This window comes from Carica papaya, chromosome 5 (assembly GCF_054855325.1).
Source record: "Carica papaya isolate Zhongbai chromosome 5, ASM5485532v1, whole genome shotgun sequence".
Lineage (NCBI taxonomy): Eukaryota > Viridiplantae > Streptophyta > Magnoliopsida > Brassicales > Caricaceae > Carica > Carica papaya.
The window spans coordinates 33,914,675-33,929,632 of NC_142313.1; the positions used below are offsets into that span (position 1 = coordinate 33,914,675).

The 14,958-nt window shown below is 36.3% G+C and overlaps 1 protein-coding gene across 11 annotated transcripts in view; it reads right to left on the minus strand.

Annotated features, from left to right (window-relative positions):
- Positions 1-2,977: 2,977 nt before the first annotated feature.
- MEE44 (Nucleotidyltransferase family protein) overlaps positions 2,978-14,958 on the minus strand; it is a 40,267-nt gene continuing 28,286 nt past the window's right edge. For 2 of the 11 annotated variants that reach the window (XM_088220285.1, XM_088220284.1), the window contains exons 15-18: positions 6,872-6,997; positions 4,477-4,588; positions 4,308-4,376; positions 2,978-3,778 (exon numbers count right to left, since the gene is read on the minus strand). In XM_088220285.1, coding sequence (XP_088076411.1) covers positions 3,639-3,778; positions 4,308-4,376; positions 4,477-4,588; positions 6,872-6,997 — 447 coding nt within the window. In that variant the 3' untranslated portion in view covers positions 2,978-3,638. Of the gene's footprint in view, positions 3,779-4,307; positions 4,617-4,879; positions 5,633-6,871; positions 6,998-7,674; positions 7,753-14,958 lie in introns of those variants that run through there. The other 9 variants (XM_088220287.1, XM_088220286.1, XM_088220288.1 and 6 more) reach the window with 9 other exon arrangements.

Here is a 14,958-nt window from a genome sequence, read left to right on the forward strand (position 1 = left end):
CAGAGTGGAAGAACCGGCTAATTGGTTGGAAAATGCCGCCGAAGCTCGGCGCTACTGTCGCGGGGTATTTCAAAAAATGCCTCCGATGAGGCCCTTCCCGATTCCCGTTTGATATGATTTTTCCACCATTGTGACCATCATTTCCTTTTCTACAGGTTGACCAGAGCAAAACACCCAACAGCAACGTGAGCCGGAGGAGCTGCCGCACCGTAGAGCCCCACCGCCGGTGAGTTTCAGTTTTCTACATTTTTTTCGGCCAACCGAGGGCCCTAAGTGTGTTTTCTCGCAAGAACCGATGCAAGTTTGGTTGAATTCGACAAAAAACGGTCGAAAATTGGCAACCCGAGGCGGGTCGCCGCCAGTCACCGGAGCACGGTGGAGCTGCCATGCTGGATTTCTAAAATTGGTTGAGAAGGCCCTGGAACTGATTTTTGGGTTTATTTGGTACATTTATAGGTACCGTAAGCGCGTTTCAGTTCCCGAAGAAAAATTCAGGGAACCTATGGACCGCCTGTAGGCGCAGTAACCATTTAGTTTGCGGCATCGAATCAAGTAAGGACCCCTCACCCTATTTCCTATCATAGATGTGAAGTTTAAATAAATAATAATACGGTCTTTTGTACAAATTAGATAAATATACATAATTAATTACGGATTGCTAATGGAGCCCGAAATCGGACATTGTTCTCTGTTGATTTCTGTTAATTTATTTTACAGTTTAAAGGTATGATGGTATTTGGTTTAGGGTTTTAAATGCATGTATTACTGTCTTATTTGACCACTGTGTGATTTTGGAATTTAAGATATGGTTGTATTACTGAGTGTATCTTCATTGTTTATGTGATTGTGTTTAATTTAGTAACGGAGATTAAGGAAAAACAGGAAATGGATGTGATCTAATAAACAAATAAAGTGACAGCCTCACTAGATATCCTGGGAGATAGTGGACGGACCGAATTCATAGGAAACCCTACCGTGAACGTTGTCTCATACCAAACGGGGTATGGAGACTTGGTCATTTGGCACTCATACTGGACGGAGTATGGGGATAGCCCGCTTCACCCTCATATTTGACGGGGTATTGAGGTTTAATATCTTGGCGCTCATACCGAACGGGGTATAGAGACGACCCTAAAATTAAGATTGTTAAGGAAAATGGTTCGCGTGTAGCGGGGACACCCCTATGAATCTCTATGGATACTAGTAGGCTGGTGAAACGAGAAACGGTAATGATTAGTTATTGTTAATGAATTTGAATTTATGATATGTTCTGTGTTACTGATTGTGCATGATATTATTATTTGTATGATGTTATTGTCTTTATAGGTTGTTTTCACAGATTCCCCAATGGTAAGTAAAAGGGTAAATGGTTTTATTTTTAATGAATCTATTAGTTTAAATTTAGTGCTCCATTAATTGTTTTTTATTTTCTACCAACTTTTACTTCTGTGCCGACGATATAGTGTGATGCCCTTACTAAACTAGTGTAGCTCACCCCTTATTTAACCATTTCAGATCAAGAGGACCTAGTTCTCGAGCCCAATCTGCAAAAAGGTTGCGAGTAGATACTAGATACTTTATAGTTTCCTTTATTTTTTCCATTTCTCATATTTTTTTCAGAGAATTTATTCTGTGATGTTTGTTTAGTACTTTTAAGTTATCGTGTAAGAGATGTTAACCTTAACTTTTTATATCGGTTCCGCACTCAAATTATTATATGTATTTCCTTTTAAATTTCCGTGCCCGTTACAGTCTATGGTTATTTTCCATTTGATCCCGTCAATGTGGATAAAACGACAACTATTTCAGTTGTTGATATAACTCTATGAATTGACATATTAAGTGTACAAATCACATAATAACTATGGGCAATATTTGTGTAATACATAATTAACAACATTCTAAAGCAGTTACCTTCCAGAAAACATTCTAAACCAATGAGAAAGTAAAACTTCCGCGGAGCAGCATCAATGGTGGTAAATGTTATTTACTTCAACACGTGGACTGTGCTAATATATAGTTCTTAAATTTTATTGAACATTATAAGAAATTATCATTCTCTTACTAACTAATGCAAACGTACCGAACGTTTGCCAAGGTACTATATATTTAAATAAATAAATAAATAGAAGGAAACTAAAACCGTAAACCAGAAAAGAACCCCATGACTAACCAAAGACACATGCTTAACTGCTACCTGTAGAAACCAACGAGCCAAATTGCCACATGAAAGAAAGCTGAAAGGACTCATGGCTTCATTCATAAGACTTACCAAGCGCATGAGGTATGGGGATGACTATCTGATAAAAACATTAAAATATGCATTCCGAAAGGCTCAGCCAATTCCAAAGTCTCAGTAACTAGTTAGAAATGTTGATCATGACATATGGTGCCATTTTGCTTGAATGCAAACATAACCTCAGGAGCCACAGTTCACTGAACAACTGGCTTGAAATCTTCAGGAAATGCCAAAGCTTCCAACAATCTAAGTTGACTTCCAATGGAACTCTCTTTGTTAGATTCTCCTTCTTTACATACCTGATAACTACTTCAATTCTATGATTCAAACAAAAAGATAATTGCACCAATAATCTTCTCTTCAAATTCTCCAAAATTAAGCCCATATTGTTTCTTTTGTGGACGCCCTGTGCCTGCAACCATTTCATAACCATGTTGGCCCCACGCCAAATCACCATATATCTTCCAGTTCTTCAAAAGCATCCACTTTTTTCAAATAATTCCCCACTATAAACAAAAAGAAATTAATGACAAGCTCATAAATTAAGGTCTAAAATTTTAAGAGAAATTACCATTTTACCCTCCTGAGATTAGTTCTATCATACAGAAACCGCCCACTTTTTGAAACTGACAAAAAAACACCATCTTTTACAAATTATCATACTCTTAGCCCCATTATTTATTTTATAATAGAAAATTGGTGAAAAATATACTTAAAATGTAAAAATAACATAATCAATAACATAAAATATAATTTTTTTTTTAAATAAAAATATGAGTTGTATTAATAAGAAATCGCCAAAAGAGCGCCGCCTATATACCAAAGATTTACATATCAATAAAAATATTTACAATGGAGCCAAAATCATCAAAACTATCAAGGGAGTGCCCACAATTATGGAACTCAATACATAGAACCACCCTTGATAGAGAATCAGATTTTTTCCCCTCAAAAGCTCTACAATCCATTTCTTTCCAAATAATCCAGAAGATGGTGAGAAGGACTAAACTGAGCTGTCTTCTCCTGCTGACTAGCATTTTCCAAGTGAGAATTTCATTACAAACAGAGTCAGCCAAGGCCCAAGAGATACCGAGCAGCCCAAAAACCATAGACCAAAGATTGGCAGTGAACGGGAACCAGAGCAAGAGATGGTTACATGTTTCACAGTTGATTTTGCACAGGAAGTATCTATTGGCTAATTGGATGCCCCTTCTCTTAAGGTTATCGAGAGTGAGGATACACTCCATGGCTTCGCAAGCAAAAAAGACCAAAAATGGAGAGAGGAGTTGCTCAAGAAATTGTAGAGTGCTTACACTGAATGAGCTGCTTTTCGAGAGGTTCCAGAGCAGTTTATCCTCTCTGTTGCTTAGAGGAATGGAAGCAAGGGTTTGCAACAGATTCACATAATCCTCAACCTCTCAATCTTGTGGGTATCGGGAGACTTTGATGTTCCAGGATCTGCCTTCATCTGATTCACACATAACCAACATATCTTTGTCCTTGGCGATGGCAAAAAAATACAAAAGAAAGTTGATGCAGCTAGCAAAAAACAAATAAAAAAAAATTATTTTACTTGTTAACAATCCATTGTCTAGTTTTTGGTATTTTAAGTGATAGGTGGATGTATTGTGGATATTAATAATATATATGATAAAACTATGAAAAGAATTAATAAAATCTTCAATAGAGTAGATAGCAAAGAGCAAAATGCTCAACACTTTTAAAAATATGATGTTTTTTGTCCAGTTTTAAGGTGGGATGGCTTCTGTATAACATAGTAAACTTCAGAGTCAAATGAAATTTCCTCAAATTTTAAAACAGTAAAAGCACAACCAATGAGTAGAATCAAATAAAAAATACTTGAACCCCAGTAAAAAATCAAGAAAAATGTAAACATAGAATTGAAGCTGTATCTGGAAAAAAAAAAAACAAAATGAAATATATTCTAACTTGAGGGAAAAAATTTAATGAGAAAAGAAAAGTTGTAGGTGAGAACCAACAAGCAATAGGAACACACGTGAAGAAAAATATATCAAATTTTATAACGCTAACTGATGGTAAAACAAACCTGGTTTTAACAGAACACGCATCAACTGAACATGTATTGGTGAAGCATTAGCAAGAGGGCCTTCTGCATCTAAAACCAGTTGCGAAGGAAAATAAGTCAAATTTAATCACCTAAGGTAAAATAACTTCAAACCCAGTTTAAAAAAAAGCATAAGCCGAAGGAAAGAAACCCTGAACTTCTTTCTCCATTTGGCAAGTGTCATCTGTGTCCAAACCAGGGAGCAGCAGTTGTAGCACAGTTTCAAAGTTCCATAGAACTGAGAGAGAAATCCAAGCTGCTAACTGAAATTGCAGTTACCATAAATGAGTCCTGAAATTTAACCAATTGCAGGTTCTAATAAGTTCATTTCTTACAGATCTGCAACCCATAAGCAAAAAGTCCATTCATGCACACATCACATGGGAAAAACTCCAAATAGAAGAGGGAGGGACGTGTACAAAAAATTTTAAAGAAAAAGATTTTAGGGCAATGTACAGTTTGATGTCCTGTGGCTAACATTCTCAAGATTCCTAAAGCAGTCACCAATGCTTACTTCTTTATTCTGGGCAACAGAGAAAATCTGAGGATATTACCTACTAAGTGGACCGCCATCAATCCAGGGATCCAACCAAAATTCGATTCTGTTCCATTCCCAACCTTCCATGTGATACAGGTTTGAAATCTTTCTTTCCCATCCCCAATCTTCTTCCATAGTCTTCTCCATTGGGATCTCAACACCCCACCTGCAAACCAGCCACTGTCATAAACCCCAAATTTTGTAGCAATGATCCTTCTCCAGAGCGCCCCTTCCTCAATCATGAATCTCCATAGTCATTTCCCCTGTAAGGCCTGATTCATCTCAACCAGTGATCTAATCCCCAGCCCCCCACTATAAGCAGACTTCTTCACTTCATTTCAAGCAACAAAATGGTATTTTTTTGTTAGAGTTAGATATCTTTTGCTAGGATTTTTTATTTTTGGTTAAGGTTTTTACACAATGTTCCCCCACTTCATGATGGCTTTATTGCTTGGGGTAAGCAGGCTCAAAAACTTACCCTTTTTGGAAGGACTTGCGTAAAAGGTTACCTACATTCACGGGGAGGTGGTAGTCTCGTTTTATTTCGTCTCACGGCGTCTTTGACCATCACGTCCATTCCTAAACTTGTGAAGCAATGGGAAAACGTGATGCCTTTATTTGAGTTAACTTTTCTCATCCCGGCCATTCCTAAGCCTACGAAGGAATGGAATAGAGGGATACCCTTCTAGAAGTTGCCCAGTCGACAAAAAACGAGGATTTATCTCGTTTTCTTGTCGTAACAATGCTTATCTTATCATCCCGTCCATTCCTAAATCAGCAAAAGAATAGAATATTTAAATAAATAGGCTAATTAAGAAAGCTTAAAATCATGATAATGGGTTAATTATGCTACGAGTTTGGAATAAGGGGAAACAGGGAGTTATTTACGTTAATTAGCTTGTAACAGGATCAGCTGAGATCCTTAAAATTATGGACATAGAAGTTGTATCTCCCTTATATACGTAGGCTAGTTCAGCAATAAAAACATCAATGAAGAATTCATCCAAAAAGATTCCAGAGTACCCAACTCTAAAGATCAAAGATTCTTTCGAATAAGCACTAAACCTTAATCCTACTTATTTCAACCTCAGTAAACCTGCAACGAGATCCCGATCCCAGGACCAATACATAATACCTGACTCAACCCAACATCCAACCCAACCAAACTTCATGTAGGTTATTTGTAAAAATAAATGGTTGCGGAGAGGTGGGAGTGCTGATATTTTGATCTTCTTAACCAAAAGACTAAGTTTTAAACTTTTAACAGATTATGCAAGCGATAGGAAAGAAAGGAAGATAACTTACAAACATACAGGTACGAGTATATGTTGGACCCAAAGCTCAACATGCTTAATGTTATTTTCTCAATAAACTAGGTGCACAAAAGAAAAGAACCTTTCAATCAAAGGATTGAAATATATTTTCTAGAGGCACCTCCATTTTGTGAGAGAGTACACAAAACCTCGAACTACTTATGATGAAAGACAACTGCCAATTCTGGTAGCATATTTTTAACAGTTTCACTCACAAGTACAACAGGATATGTGATCCTGAGTTGCCTTCTTACATGATCTCTGGAAAAATTAACATTAACAAGAGATTAACACAATCTCCCAGTCCTATCTTCATATCATTTTTCATAACATTAAGCCACTAGAGTGAAATATAATAAGTTGCAAAGTAAATTAACCTCAACAATGAGCATCATAGAAGGGTGTTTTTGATGTGACAACCAACAGTTTGATTTTAATTGGTGTCAAGATTGTCACTTTAATAGAAAAATATAATACCTTCCAAGCATGCTAAAGCCATTGATAAATCACTTAGTAAATAATCATATGGGAAAAATAAAAAGGATCACCTAGTAAGATAGAAAAGATCCCTTTAGAAAAGTAGGACAATACCCTACAGATTTATTAAAGAATAATGCAGAGAGAGAAAAGATGTGACTATATTTTGAAAGAAATATATAATATACATATTCATTTGTGTATATGAATTGGCTAACCAGAAATGGTTGCTCTCCAGATGAAATTAGACTGAATACAGCTTCTGAATACGAGGTCAGGCACCATATCTGAAGAGTCAGATCCTTAAGATGGAAGCAAGTCCTCCGATAGCTCATTCTCATCCTCTGATAAACAATTCAAGAGATTATATTCCAAAATAATCAACTCATACAAACATGAACTTTCCGATAAAAGGGCAACCATCCAAAGAAAGTTCATAAAAAAAGCAGAAACTACCAAAAAGAAGAAGTCACTGCAGGAGTTAATAGCCATGTTAATGCAGTCATAACCCAATCTATACATTGCTACAGTAATAGTAAACCTTCTTATCCTCTCTCCTCTCTTCTTTTCCAGCCACATTTGAGAGAATTTTTTTTATAGCAAGGTAAAAAAGGATTTCCGAAAAAATGTGAACCTTGAGAGAATTTTAGAAGTTAGAATCTATAAAATGTCATCCTCAAATGCTAACTCATCAATGAATTATTGATAGGAGATAAGCATAAGGATAAATTACGAATTGATGCTTTCAAGATGATAGCATTCATGTCCACTTGGAGGAATTACTCACAGCTGCAGGACGGAATCCCAACTGCTGCAGATCAACTCCAATTTCAAGATACAAATTTAGAATATCTTTTTTTAAAATAAAATTTAGAATCTCTTTTTACAAATGACTATTGTTTAATGACCATGCAAGCTGGAACCTCAAACTTAATAACTAATTTTAGACAAAAAAAAATGTGAGATAGGTAAGCTTATGAAAGTTTCAAGGGATAACTGGATAAGCATATGGATAACTTACGAATTGATGCTTTCAAGATGATAGCACCCATGTCCACTTAGAGGAATTACTCATAGCCGCAGGACAGAATCCCTACTGCTGCAGATCAACTCCAATTTCAAGATACAAATTTAGAATCTCATTTTTTTAAAAATAAAATGTAAAATTATTTTTCTGTATTTTTCCATTTTCTGTCTTTTACAACCTGGCAATATAACAAAATGGATACTGCCAGGTTGTGCTGTTTTTTTTTACTTCCACTAGGGAAGTTTGTTAGTTTTTGTCTTTTTCTTCTTTCCTTTGCCTATAAAATATTGCTGATTATCGATGAATTAAAGTAGAGTGAGAAGAAATAGAAGTTTTTCTTATTCTCAAGTTCTTCATAGTATCAGAGCAAGCCTGATCCAAATTCTTCAGCATCCCTCTTGCATTCAATAGGCAATGGATGAGCAGACCCCTTCTCCGCCCGAAATTCTTTTGGGCTCTCACCTTCCGGTGCCTGACCGCCATGCTCTGGCTGATCAGGCTCCATCTTTCGTTACTGGCCATCAACTAAATGGCAGTAACTATTTTCAGTGGTCGTCCTCGGTGTTGATGTTCATCCGAGGGAAAGGCCGAGATGAATATCTCACTGGAGAGCTCTCACCTCCTCCCACGAACGATCCAAATGCTCGGATATAGAAAGTTGAGAACAATCTTATTATATCTTGGTTGGTGAACTCAATAACCACCAAGATTGGCGAAAATTTCCTCCTTTATGAGACTGCGTACGATATCTGGGTTGTAGCTCGTGAGTTCTACTCCACTCGCGACAACACTTCCATCATCTTCGAAATCGAAGCAAACCTTCACGACCTGCGCCAAGAAGAAAAAACAATAACTCAATATTACAATTTTCTTACTCGAAAATGGCAGCAATTTGATGTTTTTGAGGAACATGCTCGGAGCTGCCCAGGGGATGCCAGGAGATTCCGAAGCATCATGGAACATAGACGAATCTTCAAGTTTCTTTTCGTACTGAACAAAAACCTCGACGAGATAAGAGGACGCATCCTTGGAACCAAACCTCTCCCGAACATTAGAGAGATGTTCTTGGAGGTGCGACGCAAAGAAAGCAGGAAGAAAGTGATGATGGGTGACTCGCAACTCAACCCTAACCCCGCTGAAAGCATATCTCTTTCACCCAAGACTGGTACTGTTCTCACAAGTCGGGTGATTGAGCAAAAGGGACGGTCATGGTGTGAATACTGTAAAAAGCTGGGACACGTTCGTGGAAGATGCTGGAAACTTCACGAGAAACCAGCTGAGAAGGAATCGGCTAAGAAGAAGAAAACACGAAAGCAGGAAATTGAGGAAATTCATCGGGGCAATTTTATCTCAACAGAGGAGGGATCCACTGCAGCCGTTTCTACCGGAAGCTCCTTATTTAGTCCTGAACAAATCAGCTTCCTCCAAAAATTGTTTTCACCCAATATGGTTCTCAGTAATGCTTCTACAACTCACAAAGGTAATTTTTCTAGTTTCTCAACTTATTCCACAAAAAGGGGAATATGAATTATTGACTGAGGTGCTTCCGATCATATGATTGGGGATATCTCATTATTCAAGGAATATAGTAAGTGCAGAAATAAATTCTCAGTTAAAATTGTTGATGGCTCTAGCTCCCAGGTCGAAGGAACAGGAATAATTGCACTAACACCCAAGTTAATTTTGTACTTTGTGCTATATGTTCCAAATTTGGATTGTAATCTCCTGTCAGCAAGTAAATTATCACAGAACTTGAATTGTGTGGATACATTTAACTCTAAACTATGTGAATTTCAGAACTTAGACTCGGGGAAGACGATTGGCAATGCTAGTATGGATTCGGGTCTTTATCTACTGCAAGTTGACAACTCTTCTCTTAATAGACAAACTCATCATACAGTATGTACTAATCCTGAATCTGTAAACAACTTAAATATGGAATGCCCTATCATGTTATGGTATTATCGTTTAGGACATCCTAATTTCGTGTACTTGAAAAAACTATTTCCTACTTTGTTTCGAAATGAAAATCCAACTTCCTTTCAATGTGAACTATGTCAACTGTTCAAACACATTCGGAATTCATTTCCCAGTTCTGTTTACAAACCCACAAAACCTTTTTCATTAATTCATAGTGATGTATGGGGTCCCTCTCGGGTCACTAATATTACCGGAACAAAATGGTTTGTATCTTTTGTTGATGATCACACTAAAATTATCTGGATTTTTCTCATAAAAGAAAAATCTGAAGTTGACTAGATTTTTAAAAAATTTTACATTATAATTCAAAATCAATTTCACACCAACATCCAAGTAGTGAGGTCAGACAATGGGTGTGAATACTTTGATACCACTTTGAGCCAATATTTTTCTGACGATGGCATTATCCATCAAATTTCTTATGTCAATACTCCACAACAAAATAGTATAACTAAATGGAAAAATAGACATATTCTTGAAGTAGCCCGATCAATCATATTCACTACCCACATTCCAAAATTTCCTTGAGGGGAGGCTGTTCTCACCACTGCATACTTGATAAACCGTATGCTCTCCCGAACTCTCTCATTTCGAACACCCTATGATATCCTCCTCAGGGCCTTTCCGCAATCTCATATTTTTCATATCCTTCCCTATGAAGTTTTTGGTTGTTCTGCCTATATTCATGTTCATACTCACCTCAGGGGTAAACTTAACCCACGGACCATTAAATGTGTTTTTGTTGGATATTCACCAAGTCAAAAAGGATACAAATGTTTTTGTCCCAAGACCCGTCGTTTCTGCAACACTATGGATATCACTTTCTTTGAAAATCAGTCCTTCTATTCCACTACTGATATTCAGGGAGAGAATCCTAATCAGGAATATCAAGTATGGGATATAAGTACACCACCTCTCATTTTTTCTCCCCTCACTATTCTCGAGTCCTCATCAAATTTTCTTGAAACTAGTATTAAAGTCTGAAGCTGAACCTATACCTACTACTATCAACAAAGAGTTACGTGTCTATACTAGGAGACACAAAACTCCAGTTAATAAAGACTAGGAACCAATTACACATTGCCATGAGTCTATTCCAGTTTCAAACAGTAAGAACACATCAGGTAATGAGTTTTCAGGCACAAATTCTGATACGGTTACCACTACTGATCATGATACTAAGTTACCTATTGATTTGCGGAAAAGAACTCGATCTTGTACTAAATACTCTATACAGGATTACATTTCATTCAGCAACTTGTTCTCAAAGTATCATGCATATATAAGTAAACTTGATGGCAGCCCTACTGAACCTAAAACCATTCATGAAGCTCTTGCATTACCAATGTGGAGAGGTGCTATTCAAGAAGAGATTAGAACTCTTGAAAAGAACAAGACTTGGGAACTGACAGAACTTCTACCGGAAAAACATAAAGTTGGGTGCAAATGGGTATTTACTGTAAAACACAATCCTTATAGAAGTGTGAATCGGTACAAAACTCGTCTAGTGGCTAAAGACTTCACTCAGTTCTACGGGATATATTATCAGGAGACATTCGTCCCAGTGGCTAAGCACAATACTATCCGGATATTACTCTCTCTTGCCTCTAATCTTGATTTGCCTCTCTGTCAACTTGATGTAAAGAATGCATTTCTCAATAGAGATTTAAAAAAAGAGGTATATATGGAAGTTCCTTTAGGCCTTGAGACCACATATAAAACTCACAAGGTATGTAAACTCAAAAAGGCACTCTATGGTCTAAAACAATCTCCGAGAGCTTGATTTGACAGATTTACTTAAACAGTTAAACATATGAGCTATGAGTAATGCCAGTCTGATCATACTTTGTTTGTCAAGAACAGTACCTCTGGTAAGAAAGCTATCCTAATTGTTTATGTTGATGATATTATTTTAACAGGTGATAACATAGAGGAAATTCAAAAACTTAAAAGTTTTCTTACCATGGAGTTTGAGATAAAAGATTTTGGAGCATTCAGGTATTTTCTGGGAATGGAATTTACTTGTTCTAAAAAGGGGATATCTGTGTCACAAAGGACATATGTTCTTGACCTGCTAAAAGAAACAGGGATGCTTGGGTGTAAACCAGCAAAAACTCCCATGGAAACAACTACAAAAGTTGGATTTAAAAAGAGCAAGCCGGTTAATAAAGAAATATATCAAAGACTTGTGGGCAAACTTATATATCTTGCTCATACTAAACCTGACATCAGTTTTGCTATAAGTACTGCAAGTAAATTCATGAACCAACCTACTGATATTCATATGAATATGGTATATCGGATCTTAAGATACCTTAAGAAAACTCTAGGATAAGGATTGTTTTTCCGAAAAACAATAAACAGGAATATTGAAATCTACACAGATGCTGATTGGGCGGGTTCTATAACTGACAGAAGATCTACGTTTGGGAAAACTTAGTCACTTGGCAGAGCAATAAACAATCTGTTGTGTCACGAAGAAGCGCAGAAGCTGAATTTCAGTCACTTGCTCATGGAATATGTGAGGGAATTTGGTTAAAAAGAGTTCTAATGGAAATGAAATTCTTGGTTACTACTCCAATGAAAATATGGTGCAACAATAAAGCAACAATCAGCATAGCTAAAAATCCGATATATCATGATCGAACTAAATACGTGGAAATAGATAGCCACTTCATCAGGGAGAAGATTGAAGATCATACCATTACAATACTCCACGTTCCTACTAATTAGTAAACTGCAGATATTTTAATAAAGGCACTTTTCAAAGGACTTTTCAACGAATTAATATCCAATCTAAACTTACTAAACATTTATGTAACCTAGATTGAGGGGGAGTGTAGAATTATTTTTCTGTATTTTTCCTTTTTCTGTCTTTTACAACCTGGCAATATAACAAAATGGTTACTGCCAGGTTGTGCTGTTTTGTTTTCCTTCCACTAGGGAAGTTTGTTACTTTTTGTTTTTTCTTCCTTCCTTTGCCTATAAAATGTTGCTGATTATCGATGAATAAAAGTAGAGTGAGAAAAAAAGAGAAGTTTTTCTTATTCTCAAGTTCTTCATAAAATTTAGAATCTCTTTTTACAAATGATTATTGTTTAATACCACGTAAGCTGGAACTTCAAACTTAAAATGTAATTTTAAATACAAGAAAATGTGAGATAGGTAAACTTATGACAGTTGTACAACCTTTAGCAAGTACAACTGATGTGAGTATGGACAACATAAGCCATCCCAAACACAATTCAAACAGTTCAAATCAAGGAGGGAAAGATATGAGCAGCCAAGAGGAGATGTCGAGCGGCCAAGAAGAACTTTTGGACAGCCAAGAGAAGAAAGCATGCGGCGAAGCCCACTCAAGAGAGGAGACATATGGCCAAGGAAGAGCAAGGCAAGATCCAAGTAATTCGGATGGACTTGGATCACTTGCGAAGAATATCATGCCAAGTGGGCCCATTACAAAGGAATAGCTAAAAGATTCCAATAAGTCTTTCAACTCTTTATTCAAGAATGGATAAGTGAGGAAAAAGGGTTTGGATCAAGCAAAGAAGCCCATACGAGGAAGCAAGGAAGCCCATTAGGTCAAAGGGTATAATGGTACATGCATCCTAATTCAAATGGAAGAGGACAGCATGAGAAAAAGGAAAGGAAATCTTCCTATGTGCAAGGAATCTTCCCAACCCAAAAAGGACTCCCTCCCAAATTTTCCTCTTTCCTTTCCCCACATCTTCCTAAAACTACAACCAATCCATCCATTCAAGGAACAATCGACCAACACTTTAATTTCCTTCCTAAACCTCATGGGAATTCAACAAAAAAGGAAAAAATCTAATGCTTTAATGGGAGCTTAAACCTTATGGATTTTGGGAAGATATGGGGGCAATTAATATTTTCCCAAACCGGCCATAATCTTCCTTAAATCTTTCCTCAATCATCTCCATAATTAATTGAGATCTTTTCCATTTAAAAAATTTCCACAAATAGAGATCCTATTTAGTTTATTTTGGTTATAATCCTCTTAATGTTTATTGTTTCTTATTTCAAGTCAAGATTTAATTTTCTATATAATTTTTATAATTAATTTTAGAATATTTATTTTCTTATAATGCACATGGCCCTACACTATACATAGGCATTCAATTCATGATTGTAATCATTCAAGTTTGAAATCAACCAACACTTGAATTCATGGTTGAAAGCAAACCCATTAGGAAAATGGCATAATGGTACCTGCATCCTAATTCAAATGGAAGAGGAAAGCATGAGAAAAAGGAAATGAAATCTTCCCGTGTGCGAGGAGTCTTCCCAACCCAAAAAGGAATCCCCCCCAAATTTTCCTCTTTCTTTTCCTCACATCTTCCTAAAACTACAATCAATCCATCTATTTAAGGAAGGAATCGACCAACACTTTAATTTCCTTCCTAAACCACATGGGAATTCAAGAAAAAGAGGAAAAAATCTAATTCTTTAATGGGAGCTTAAACCTCATGGATTTTGGGAAGATATGGGGGCCATTAATACTTCTCAAACCGGCCATAATCTTCCTTAAAGCTTCCCTCAATCATCTCCATTATTAATTAAGATCATTCCCATTTAAAAAGTTTCCACAAATAGAAATCCTATATAGCTTATTTTGGTTATAATCCTCTTAAATTTTATTGTTTCTTATTCAAGTCAAGATTTAATTTCCAATATAATTTTTACAATTAATTTTCGAAAATTTATTTTCCTATAATGCACATGGGCCTACAATAGGTTTTTAATTCATGATTGTAATCATTCAAGTTTGAAATCAACCAACACTTGGATTCATGGTTGAAGCAAACCCATTAGACCAAGAGTATAATAGTACATGCATCCTAATTCAAATGGAAGAGCAAACCATAAGAAAAAGGAAAGGAAATCTTCCCATGTAGAAGGAGTCTTCCCAACCAAAAACGACTTCCTCCCAAATTTTCCACTTTCCTTTCCCCACATCTTCCTAAAACTACAATCAATCCATCCATTTAAGGAAGGAATCGACCAACACTTTAATTTCCTTCCTAAACCACATGGGAATTCAAGAGAAAGAGGAAAACAAATCTCATGCTTTAATGGAAGCTTAAATCTCATGAATTTTGGAAAGATATAGGGGCAATTAATCCTTTCTCAAACCGGCCATAATCTTCCTTAACTCCTCCCTCAATCATATCCTTAGTTAATTAAGATCTTTCCTACTTAAAAAGTTTCCACAAGTAGAGATCCTACCTCTTAATTTTTATTGTTTCTTATTCAAGTTAAGATTTAATTTCCTATATA